Source organism: Vombatus ursinus, unplaced genomic scaffold, assembly GCF_900497805.2.
Source record: "Vombatus ursinus unplaced genomic scaffold, bare-nosed wombat genome assembly UNPS02014962.1, whole genome shotgun sequence".
Taxonomy (NCBI): Eukaryota; Metazoa; Chordata; class Mammalia; order Diprotodontia; family Vombatidae; genus Vombatus; species Vombatus ursinus.
The window spans coordinates 558,486-571,735 of NW_020954740.1; the positions used below are offsets into that span (position 1 = coordinate 558,486).

Below are 13,250 nucleotides of genomic sequence, written 5' to 3' on the forward strand. Positions count from 1 at the left end.
AAATAAAGGTTAGAGTTAGATTCTTGGACTGGAAATAGTTTGAGTTACTCGTTGGGTTATCTGGTTTTCCTGGTTATTTTTCAAACATACCCATTTTAAGATTATGGGCTTCTTTATTTTTAATTTGGACTGATAAGTTTTTGATAGTAATTAATGTATCAAAGAAAAAGAAATACTCATTCTGAGGCAAAGAAAATAACTTCATGATTTATAAGCCTATAACTTTTGACTTATTGTGTAAAGATTAATATGGGATTTGGTTTTTTCCTGGCTCAGGATCAGTGACTGATGAGAATTAAAGGCCATGGATGAAGATGGACTTGAATTGCAGCCACAAGAGCCAAACTCGTTTTTTGATGCAACAGGTATCACAGCAGCTTCTTGGGTTGTTTTAACTTAATTGCTTAAAGATGTTAAGGTGATTATAAAGAGGATAAATTGTTAATGAGCGATGCTTTTGATCACACATTTGGATGTTTGAACTATTATTACTTTAGAGTCAATATGTATACTAAAATTTGGGCAGGTATTTTAACCTTCTCTGGGCCTCAGTTTCTTCATTTATAAAGCAAGGGAGCATGAGAGCTAAGGCCCTTTCCAGCCCTAAATCCTGTGATCTCTTCCTAAATTGGCTTTCCCTCCCAACTTCCCTGTTTGTTTTATGAGTCTTAGAGCCAATTTTTACTATTGCTTTCATGCTATTTTCCAGTCACTAAACCTTACCAAATTTGAGTTGCTAATCAGATTCAGCTACTTTTCCTGTTCTTTCCCTTCCTCCTGTGTTATTATAATAACCTCTTAATTGTTTTCCTTGCTTCTAGTTTCTTCTCCCTACAAGAGTTTTCGTTGATCGTCTTAAAACTGCTTTTATCATTCCATTCCTGTTCTTTGGCTTTCATTAACTCCCCATCGCCTCCAATATAGCAATCTTGGCTCTCTGCAATCTAATATTTTGCTTTCTGTACTTCAGTCACAATAGGAATATGTTCTAGCAGGCAAAGGAATCTTTTTACTGTCTACCTTTCACGCAACATGCGTCACTAATTTTTCTTTTTCTTTGTTTACTTGAAATGTCTTCTGATTGTTTAAATCTTTAATTCTTCAAATTGTAAAGCAGTATATAAATATGATCTGTTAATAGTCAAAACCCAGCTCAAGGTACACCTCTTCTATGAAGCCCATATGGGTCTTAACTTCCTTTGAACTATTAGCATTTATTATTTGATAGTAGTTGTTTTGACTATATCAAAACTGTAGTTTTGACAGGATAGCATATGATTAGTTCATGTGTGTTAAGTCTTATTTTTCCAGCTAAAATATGAGCTCCCTAAGGGAAAAGACTATGTTTTATAATTCTTTTGTTTTTTCCCAGCTTCTCTAAGAGCTCAAAACAAAACCGATCTTCAATAAATACTTGCTAAGTGAATGAATTTTAAGAGAAAAATATTTGTAATTTATTCATAGGACATTATGAATTTGGAAATGTAACCACTATGTCCAAAACCCCTTAATATAATATTTTAACCCTGTAGCAAAGAATTAAGTTTTCTGTCCAAACCATCACTGTTGTAAGGAGGTACACTTTAAAATGTAGAGTTAATTTTGTAGACTTTTTTTTAGTTAAATTTTATATTATTATAATTAAAATAAAATTATAAAAAAAACAAATGCACATGACCAAGAAATTTGTTAGCTTTTTAAATTTGCTTTTAAAAAAGCTAGAATCATAGAGTTACAGCATGGTATACGCAAGGAATTTTGGATTTGGAGTCGTAGGTCCTATGTTCAAGCTCTGGCTTTGCTACTTCGTGTCATTTGACCTGGGGCAAGTCAGTTAAACCTTTGTGGGGTTCAGTTTTCTGTAAATGAAAGGGCTGGACTACATGAGCTCCATGGTTCCTTCCAGTTACAAATCTTATGATCCTCTAGATTCTTAAACTTTTTCCACTTGTGAAGTGCTGCAGAATACTGGAGTTGGAAGGGGCTTTCGAAGGTTTTTTGGTCAACCACCTGCTTAAATGGTAAATCCCTTCTACATTAACCCTGACAAATGGCAATATAGTCTCTTTGTAAATAGGTAACGCTACTTCTTAAAACAATTCCTTCTACTTTCAAATAGCTCTAATTGCTGGGATATTCCTTATATTGATAAGATTAAGACCTGCTTCCTTCAAATTTCTACCCATTGGCCCTTGTTACTTTCTCTGAAGACAAGTAGAATAAGTCTGATGATCCCTCATCCAGATATCCCTATAAATATCAAAGTCGTTTACCTTGTCTGCCTCAAGTCTTCAGGCTAACCATTCTCAGTTCTTCAACTCATGCTTACTTAATTTGCACTGTAATCCCTCTATGCTTTCTTACCCTGTGTGATGTTTATCTGTATCTTTTCCATATGTTTGCCATAGAAGATCCACCCAGTTCATTTGATGTGTTTTTAATATCTGTGTTACATTTAGAATATTCACCTTTTTTCCCCCTCATGTTTGGTACATGCCTGGTCATTTCTGGTCATACATATTCTTTGTAATGTCTTTTGTACTATTTTTGGAACATATGTAGCACTAGAAGATTGGACCTATGGTGGTTAATTATTTGACTATAAAAACTTGTGAAATGGGAGAAAACAAAGTTGTTTTCATTTCCTTTTGATATAAATTCATTAACATTCTTTAGATCTAGTTTTTCAGTGGATGCTGAATGCGCTTAATTTTGTGTTCCAGACAGCATTACTAGCTCTTGACCATAATGATATACCTTTCTGAAATCTTGATATACTGCATTCATACTGATATACCTGCTTAATAACACTGTCAAAAGAGAAAATGGATTTAGTCTGACATCATTTATTTTTCATGACTTCTTGTGGTTCCTAATGGTCACCAATATCCTTTACGAGTGCTAACGTTTTATAATTTGTTCTAGAATTTTGTTGATCATGAACATTAAGTCTGGTCTATAGTTGAACAAATTTACATTCTCTCATTTTCTGAAGATTGAAACATTTGTTAGTCTTTAGTTCTGGCACTTCTTCTGTGCTATATGGTTCCTCAAAGATAAACAATGATTTAGCTGTCCATTTAAGCAACCTGGGAATTCTCCAATTCCAAGTGACTTTAACTCATTTAATTAGAGCAGCCAGGCAGTCTCTTATTTTCTCACTTGTCTTGGATTTTAATTTCATCTTAATCATTTTTACTTTACCTTTTACTCTGAAATAATTTTCCTTAGTATATAAAAAGCAGAACTATTTGGGTAGTTTGGTTTTCTGTCATCTGTTAATTTTATCATATTGATCCTAAGTGTTAGAGCTTCTTTATTCCTATTTTTTCCTCCAGTGTAACTGAAAGGGTATTTTTGTAATCATTATTAGAATTTTTCACAAGCATCAACTTATGGCTCTAGTCTTCCTGACACCATTCTCCAAGGAGCTTATCATTTCTTCATTTATTTTTATTCATCCCTGGTTAAATGTTCCTAATGCCATATTTTGAATGTAGACTTTAATATTTCAGTGGATCTGAGATCTTAATCAATATAGATATTCTTTCCATTAGATTCTTGGCCATATTTTTAATACATCTCCTTAGGATTTACCCAGACTCCTAGAAGCCTTCTTTTCAGTCTTTTTATATTTTGTGTGTCCCAGCAGCATACCTGGGCTGTCCATTTATTCTTCTTTGCTTTCAACATGTGACTGGCCCACTTTCTTTTCTGACCATACATTTATTTAATGATATACCTTATGTGACTGTTTGTGCTCACCATGTGTATCTATTACCCTGTGGGTCACCTACAACTTTCATTCCTTAGAAATTGTGATACTTACATATTTGCAACTAGGCAGCGTTGATAGAAGAAAATTTGTGTTTAAAAGATAGATGTTTGTACCAGGATGAAGATTAAAGTCATTACATTAAGCCCTAGAACTTTGCATAGTTTCCTAAATTAAATTCATGATAATTCAGAACAGCTTTAAACCACTCACACAGGAAAAGGTAGATGAAGAATGCCTATTGTCTAGCCAAGGTGGGCAGACTACGACCAGAAGGCCTCAGCCTACTTGTGTATGGCCTTTTGGCTAAAAATGGTTTTTATATTATAAAATACAACAAAACTATTTTGAAATGTAAAGACCATTCTTGCCTGGCAGGAGTCAAAGGGCTAGACTATGTGTATTTGGATGGACAACCTTTAGCCATTGTCCACTGGTAAATATCTTAGACAGACACTTCAAGTGTCTAGAGAGTTGTGATCATAGTTAAACGAGACAAATGAGCTGGGTTTGTCTCTTGGAAATTGCAAAATTCTTTCAGTGGCCCCAAGCTTCTCTGAAATAAAGGCCCATGTTTTTAATATTAGTATAGTTGTGAGTTATGAGATAATATAGACTCCAAAGAACTGAAGTTAAAGATTATCCAAAGGACAATCAAGAGGCACATATTACAAACAAGTAATTATGAAGAAGTGGTGTTAAGGATGTCATAAAAGATAAGTTTCTCCAAAAAGATGAGCTAACCTTATGGCAAGAATAGAGGATTATCAGTGAAAAACCTGCATGCTCATGTTGCCATGAGAATTTTTGGAAGGTTGTTACTATACTGAGTGAACCTGTGATGTACTTATGAGAGGACTTGGAAAAGAGTCACAGAGGATAGGCAAGGATGGATGGTTTGCAGCCTGCCTTGTTAGAAAGAATACCCACATCAGTAATATCAGAGATCAGTTGGAGTATCAAAGTAATCTAGCTTACTAACTTTTTTTCCACTTTTGTATCTATAGTACCAGCCCTAGATTGTGTGTGTGTGTGTGTGTGTTTGTGTGTTTGTGTACATACATGTATGAGGCAATTAGATGGTACAGTAGATAGAGCTCAGGGCCTGGAAGATACGAGTTTAAATCCAGCCTCAGATACTAGCTGTGACCCTGGGCAAATCACTTAACTTGTTAGACTCAGTTTACTCATCTGTAAAATGTGTATACTAATAATAGGCAAATGAAATCATTGTAAAGTCCTAAGCCAGTACCTGGCATATAATAGGTACAGTGTATTATTATTGTGTGTATATATTCTTAAATACATATATGCATATATAATGTATATGTATGTATACGTATACATACGTATACATACACATACAATTTATTATGGTCCTTCAACCTCATTTTGTAATCTAGACAATAGGTATTTTTTTTCCATTTCGTATTTCTCTATAAGTTATTACCCTGATCTCTTTTGAGTGATTATGAATCTATTTGAGTAGACTATAATATTCAGATACTTGATGAAATTAGCTCATTAATCATCCATAAAAAAGAAGCATTTGGAAAAACCTCACTACCTTTCTCTTCCATTTAGACCTGGCAAACTGGGTCAGTGATGAGCCCCTTTGGTGTGCATATATTTCTCAGTTCTTTGCCTTGCTTGTGGTTAATCACAAGGCTTTTGAATAGTTATCACTGTGTTTGTACTATCAAGAATTTTGTATGAACTTGACACATACTTGAGAAACTGTGTTCCCAGAAGAGACCCTTTTAAGGCTTTACTGAATGCTTTTTTGTAATCAGTAAAGATAAAGCCTGTAGTATCTTGTAATCTCTTTACCTTGGTTAGCTGTAGAGGATAGTTGGCAAAACCTTGCCTTTTCCCTCTCATATTTTCCTCAAGGATACTCTGGATGTATGTAGATCAATTTGCATGAAGATTTCATAAACTTGGGAGAGTGGATATATGGGTTGGTAGTTATTGATGTTCTCTCGTTTGCCTTTGAGGAGAGTAGTTATTAGTAGTGTCTGTGATTTTTTTTTCCCCCATTTTGTTATTTTTTCCTCCGTGAGATATCTTGTGAAGTTTTTTCCCATTGCTTACATTGAATTGCCTCCAGCATGGAGGCATTCCAAGATGTATATAACATTCCAAGATGTATATAATTTGGTTTGTCTGATCTTCCTGACTTCATCTTCTTATATGCTGTTTCTAACTTTGGATTACATTGACTATAGGTGTTAGAGCCCAAATGTTCCTTTATCAGTGATGATGAAAATAGTTTGTTATAAAACTATTAATAAATTTGTTCCATTTTACATCAGTTTACTCTTGGAGTGATGTGGCTCTTTTGGGTCACATGCCAGACTATCCTTTGACTTGCTTTTGCTTCCATTGCTTTTTGCTCTTTTATGAGGTTTTATTGTTTGTAATCTTTTGCCATCCTTCTCCATTGCTTTACGAATGGATTTATAGTCTAAATCAGTGTTGCCCTTGGTTTTTAACTCTACTTGGCAAGAAGATCAAGTGTTTACTTGTTATTGTAGTTCCTGAGCTCTTTTGATTTCCTCCTTTCATTGGTTGTTTTATACTATTGAACTATTTGCAAGAAATAGTGATAATGGAGGTCATTATTTCTCCTCTTCTCGTCCCAGTTTTTCATCATTGATAGATAATTTGACTAGGTAAGGTTGAAGTTGTTTTAATTATTCAAGATGACTTTTCATCTTTAATAATGTTCTTATTCATAGACTTTGATCTTTGCTCTAGCTAGTCAGTGGTCCATTTGCCGACAGAAAACTGATTCAGAAGAAAATATTAGTGATGTAAAGGTCTGAGTCTAAAAAGCCTCTGGCCTCTTTCATTGCCCAAGACTGAACCATATTTCATATGTATCTTTTTAAAATCTGTGCTCAATCGAAAACTCTCTATATGGCCTTATTAATGTTTTAGGTCCATCTTTGGAATCTGTTTGCTTTTTGAGCAATACAGTTCTTAAAAGTCTTTTCTTTTAATTTTTTTTTTTGCTTAGGCAGTTGGGGTTAAGTGACTTGCCCAGAGTCACACAGCTAGTAAGTGTCAAGTGTCTGAGGCTGCATTTGACTCCAAGGGCAGAGCTCTGTGCACTGCGCCATCCAGCTGCCCAAGCTCAAGAGTCTTTTCACCCTTCTTGATCATGGGCTCGTAGATCCGGAGTTGGAAGGGACTGGAGAAGCCATCTAGGCCAATTTCATCTTTTTACAGATACAGACATTGAAGTCCAGAGAGGTTAAGTGACAAGCCTAACATCATACAGGTGGTGTCAGAGGCAGGATTTAAAAAATACATACATGTATAAAATATATAGATATATATATTCCCCCCCAATTACATATACAGACCATTTTTAACATTCATTTTAAAACATTTGAGTTCCAAATTCTCTCCCTTCCATCTTCCCTACCCCCCTCCCTGAGATGGTAAGTAGTATGATATAGGTTATACATGTGCTATCATGTAAGTCATTTCCATAGTAGTCATGTTGTGGCAGAAAACACAGACCAAAAAAAAACATGAAAAAATAAGGAAGTTAAAAATTGTGTGCTTCAATCACCAACAGTTCTTTCTCTGAATGTGGATAGCATTTTTCATCATGAGTCCTTTGGAATTGTCATGTATCTTTGTATTGCTGAGAATAAGTCATTTACAGTTGACCATCGTGTAGTGTTGCTGTTACTGTGTACCATGTTCTCCTGGTTCTGCTCACTTCATTTCATAAGTTTATGTAAGTCTTTACAGGTTGTTCTGAAACCATCCCACCTGTCATTTCGTATAGCACAATAGTATTCTTCCATTACAGTTATATGCCACAACTTGTTTCAGCCATTCCCAATTGACAGGCATCCCCAGAAGCATTTGAATGGACTTCAGAACCAGTGCTCTTTCCACTGTTCTACAGCCTTTTGTTTTAGATTTGCTATCTATCAAGTGTAACCTATTTTTTTTTCTGATATTTGTCAGTTATATTCTCCTAAATTCTAGGGTACACAATAAATTATACCAGCTTGGCTATCACAAGCTCTAAAATGATATGACTGTTTTCTTTCAGGGTTACTCTTCTAGTTTACCAGTCCTTCCCTGTTATTCAGAGTAAAGTTTGGAATAGCATTTTCCCTAGACACTTTTTCTACCTTCTGAAATAGGTAATTATTAACACGTTAGGAATTTGTAAGATGTATAGCTCTTGGCAGAAAGAGTCCTTTAGCAGATTTCTAAATATTTAAAGATTTTCGTCACAGATTTTCATCTAACCTTCTTGCCAGTTTTGTAATTTGACAGGTTTATATTACTTGTAAATTTCTTTTTTTTAACTAATTTTTGTAATCCAGTTTGAGGTTATTGTTAAACAGGATTGATTATGTTTTCTTGACCATTTTATTGCAATATGTATGGGGTGGTTATATTTTATCTTTAAATCACAATAATTTCTTTGGAGAAATTAATTTAATAGGAATAGCATGACAAGTCCATGTAGTTCAGAGAATGGAAAAGACATTCAGGGTCTCTCAAATTTCTAAATACTGAAAGTGATTGTCTGCCTTTGAGTAAATTGCTAAATTTGGGAATATGTAAATTTTAATTTATAAAGTAATTTTAATATAGAATAGCATTGTCATCTTATAGGTGCATAGGACTTTAGTCTGCATTCTCTCATTTGATATGCAGCATAGTATAATGGATAGAGAGCTGGCCTCAAAGCCAGGGAGACTTGGGTTCAAGTCCTACCTCTGACACATACTAGATGTGTGACCTTGGGCAAGTATTTTAATCTCTTAGTGCTCTAGGCAACTTTTTAAGACTAAGTTGCAGAGAAGGTGTTGAGCTGCATTGAAGGGCGAGTTCTGTCATCTGGGAGTATCATATGTCAGTGAAATCACAGATATATCCCTATTTCTCTCCCTCTCTCATTTGATACTCAAACCATATGAGGTAGGCATAGAAGCTATTATCCCTGTTTCACAAATGAAGGACCAGAGTGAGAGAGGTTCTGTAACTGTCAGGTTGGATGGCAGAGCCTACGACTAGAACCAAGGTCCCCTGACATTAATGCAGTAGTTTTCGTGCCTCAACATATAAATATATTTAAAACTAGAATCGTGGAATATAAATTGTTAGAAAGCATTTTACAGAAGAAATTCTGGAGAACTTAAAATACCTTTTAAATTGATGATAAATTTACTGTTTTAGCTCATTTAAAATATTTTTTGACAAATAAAATTTGTCTTTTTTTGACCTATTCTTCAAAACAAGTAGCGTGTAAAAGAAATTTACCAAAAATTTATGTCCCTGTGTGTCTGAGAAGTGATGTAGTGATTGATTTTATACACCTGCGAAATTGATGGAAAAGTAGTAAGATAGTAAAGGAGTGGTCTTCTGGTTAAGAAACTAAAGTTATTTTTCTTGTAGTGACAGGATCACTGGGTCTGAGAGTTAAAAGACCTGGCTTCTATTTCTAGGTCATCTGCTTAATTTGGCTTTGTTTTACACTGGGTTTAGTCACTTTTATGTGTAGGGGTAATAATGGGTGTTGGAATAGACTCTAGTGTTTTCTCCAACTTGAAATTTTATAGTTTTTTCTCTCTTATCCTAGTCCTTAACTATCAAAGAATATTTCCCTATTTGCTTCCTGAACCTTATTTCTCCCAAAGCATCCCTTCCTTTTCAAAAGGCCTTACTTATCATCTTTCCTACTTCTCTCATGCTGAACTTACTTATTGATATCATGGTTATAATACTATAAATTAAGATCTTTTTCTCAACTTAAATATGTAATATCTATGCCCATACTTAGCACTGTAGTCCAGATCATTGTCAGAACAGTAGGAAAGAAATTTAAAGGGATAAGGGGAAGAGTATTCTACTGAAAGAAGTAGAAAGGAGAAATCAGAAGAGGGTGAATGTTTTGTGAGGGAAAAGGGGGAAAATGAACTTATGGTGAAGAAGGGAGGAAATGTGTTTTACAGATAAAATTTTCTGATACTTATTTAATTTTTTAATTTTAGAGTCATCTATAAATACTTCAATGACATTACTAGCATTAATACTGTTTAAACTTTTTATCCTTGTGTTTCCAGAAGTATTTTTCCTATGAATATATTGTCTGATTACCTCGTCATTGATTTGTCTAGAACATTTTTTCAGATATTATTTGAATGTTTTGCATGACTTCATATGTATAATGGGTATCATATATTTTTCCTTCTCAATGGATGGTAGAGGGGAGGGAGAGAATTTGAAACTGAAAATAAAACTTTTTTTTTAAATTAAAAAAAATACTATTTGACTTGTGATGGGTCAAAAAGTGATCAATGTGTTATAAGTTTGTATTCTTCCAGCCTCCTCCCAAAAGTAGAAATAAATCACACAGTTATTGTTTTAGTGTAATTCAATACAAGAGAAAACTTTGAAGTCAGTAGTATTTCCTGTGGAAATTTTTTAAAAAAAGTAATTATCATTTGAAGTAGGTTTGTATGCCTGTAAGTTCATTTTTGTTTTTATTTTTTAAAGGGGCTGATGCTACACACATGGATGGTGATCAAATTGTTGTGGAAGTACAAGAAACTGTTTTTGTTTCAGATGTGGTGGATTCAGACATAACTGTGCATAACTTTGTCCCTGATGATCCAGACTCTGTAGTAATCCAAGATGTTATTGAGGACGTTGTTATAGAGGACGTTCAGTGCCCAGATATCATGGAAGAAGCAGATGTGTCTGAAACAGTCATTATTCCTGAGCAAGTGCTGGACACAGATGTAACTGAAGAAGTCTCATTAGCACATTGCACTGTGCCTGATGATGTTTTAGCCTCTGACATAACTACAGCTACTATGTCCATACCAGAACACGTATTGACAAGTGACTCTATGCATGTACCTGATGTTGGACATGTGGAACATGTTGTTCATGACAATGTTGTAGAAGCAGAAATTGTCACAGATCCTCTGACAACTGATGTAGTTTCAGAAGAAGTATTGGTAGCAGACTGTGCCTCAGAAGCTGTTATAGATGCCAATGGAATCCCTGTGGAACAACAAGATGATGATAAAAGCAACTGTGAGGATTACCTTATGATTTCCTGTAAGTTTTGGGGTAAAGCTCTATTGTCAAAGATATATTTTGAAAGATGTCTTCTCTAAATGATATCAGGGATGATATTTACTTTACTTGAAACTTCTATAAAATTAAAGTAAATCTCATAAACCTACCTGTATTTGTGTTTCAGTTGGATCCTATTAAGTTAGAATCTTAAGAAAATTAAAGTGCTTAAGGGACTGCTGATAGGTCAGAAAGATAGACATTGAAGAGAATTTTTAATTGGTTCCTTAAATCATGAAGGGTAATTGAAGCTGGACCACTTAATCTTGATAAACTGGAACTAGGGGTCAATGCTTGAAATTTCAAATGAAGTAATTTAGGAGGAATAAAAGGAAAGATACAATACAACAGATAAGAGATGAGTACAGAGAAAAGTAGAAGCATCTTCAAAAGGATTTGGACAAATTGATGACTGAATGAAACTATGATATTTTGTTACTTTCCTATCTTTTCTGCTTCACAGGCAAGCTATGCCCTTGAACAAAATGTTTCTTAGTCCTGCCGTCAGAAACAGAATATAAGATTGGATGTATCACAGTTATAATCATTATATGAAAATTTTAACGGTTTTAGAATGAATTTCCATAGAAAATGATTGCAAACAGTTTGCTTCTCTAAAGTCTTGTATGACTATTTCTTTTAAACACAGAGCATTGTTAAATAATATGATGTATAGGAAACCTATAGTATTTAAGGGCTATATGTTCAATATAATTTTGCAAACTTTTTTGTCTTTATTCTGTGCAAAGTGTTAGATGTTAAGGAAGATGCAAAGATTGATAAAGTATAGTACCCACTTTTTGGAACTTACAAAGGAGAGGAGACAGAAAAATAATGATGGTACCCCCCAAAAAGTACACTCAGTTTATAAAAGGTGCAAATAAAGTTCTAGGACAGTTCTAAGCACGAAGTCATTTCCAACTGGGCAGGATCAGGAATAGTTTTGTGGAGGAAGGAGGGGTGATTGGAGTTTCAAGGAGACATGGAATTTCAATAGGCAGAGATAGGGGAGGTAGAAATTCCAAGGAGGGTAGGGTGTGAGCAAAGGAATGGACATGTTCAGGTAACAATGATTAGTCCAGTTTAGTTGAACATAGAGTAAATGAAGGAGAGAAATAGGGAATAAGGCTAGAAGGATGGTCTGGAACCAGGACTTTGAATGACCAGAGGTTACACTCCTTTTGGGCAGCAATTAGAGAATCTTGGAAAGATATTGAGCAACATAGCGCTATGAACATATCAGTGTTTGGGAAATTAAATTGGCACTAGTATATAAAATGTATTCAATAGGGAGAGGGACCAGAGGCTGGGAGATCAAAGGACCCTACAAATATAGCAAATACTATAATCAAGATAATAAAGAGTAACAGGGATATGGTGTGTGGTAGCCTAGTTGGGAAAGGAGTTCCTCTAGAGTTCTTCACCAGTTCTGGATGCCTTTTCTTCCTCATGTCAAAGAAAACAAAAACCAAATTTAGTTTTCCCTGGAGTACAATACTTGGAGTCAGCATTTTTTTTTTTTTTTTTGTAGCATATAGCCTAACATCAGCCACCCCCACCTTCCACATCTTTTTAAGGGGATCATGAAAAACAGTCTTTACTTGGGGGGAAGGCCTGGTACAGTGAATCATTTGTTTTGTACTTTATTATGTAGTTTGTTCTTTCTTTCTTTCTTTCTTTTTTTGGTTAGGCAATGGGGTTAAGTGACTTGCCCAGGGTCACACAGCTAGTATGTGTTATGTGTCTGAGGTCGGATTTGAACTCAGGTCCTCCTGAATCCAGGGCCGGTGCTCTATCCACTGTGCCACCTAGCTGCCCCTAGTTTGTTCTTTTTTATTAACATTTTTATTTAGCTTTCTTTTAGGCCCTGGCTCCAATTTAAAGAAGCCCCCCACCCCTTTTTTTCCCCTGAGTAAATAAATATTAAAGAAGGAATGGCTCTTTTTACCTTAAAAAAAAATGAACTAATCTGTAACCTTCAGAATGAAAGTTTCCATAATCTAGCTGTTAGTAATGATAATAATTAACATTTATATAGCACTTTAACTTTTGCAAATGTTTTGTACATATTATCTCATTTGATCCTCAGATAACCCAATGAGGTAAGTGCTATTATCCCCATTTTACAGATGAAGAATTGGGTTGAGAGAGGTTACATTGTTAACCTGGGTTTACACAACTAATAAGTGTCTGAGGAGGGAATTGAGCCCAAGTCTTCCTGACTCCCAGTACGTTCTCTTTCTACTATACCACACTGCCTCCTTTCCATATAGTATATTTTAATATCAGCAATTTGAAAATAAAATTACTTCCTTTGTAATTTGGACTGAAATTCCAACAAATAATGATG

General features: G+C 34.7%; 1 protein-coding gene across 2 annotated transcripts in view; it reads left to right on the forward strand.

Annotated features, from left to right (window-relative positions):
- Positions 1 to 13,250, forward strand: part of ZFX (zinc finger protein X-linked) — a 58,706-nt gene that overhangs the window by 15,457 nt on the left and 29,999 nt on the right. For both annotated transcript variants that reach the window (XM_027845449.1, XM_027845450.1), the window contains 2 exons: positions 277 to 365; positions 10,313 to 10,882. In XM_027845449.1, the coding sequence (XP_027701250.1) occupies positions 305 to 365; positions 10,313 to 10,882 (631 nt within the window). In that variant the 5' untranslated portion in view covers positions 277 to 304. The remainder of the gene's footprint in view (positions 1 to 276; positions 366 to 10,312; positions 10,883 to 13,250) is intronic.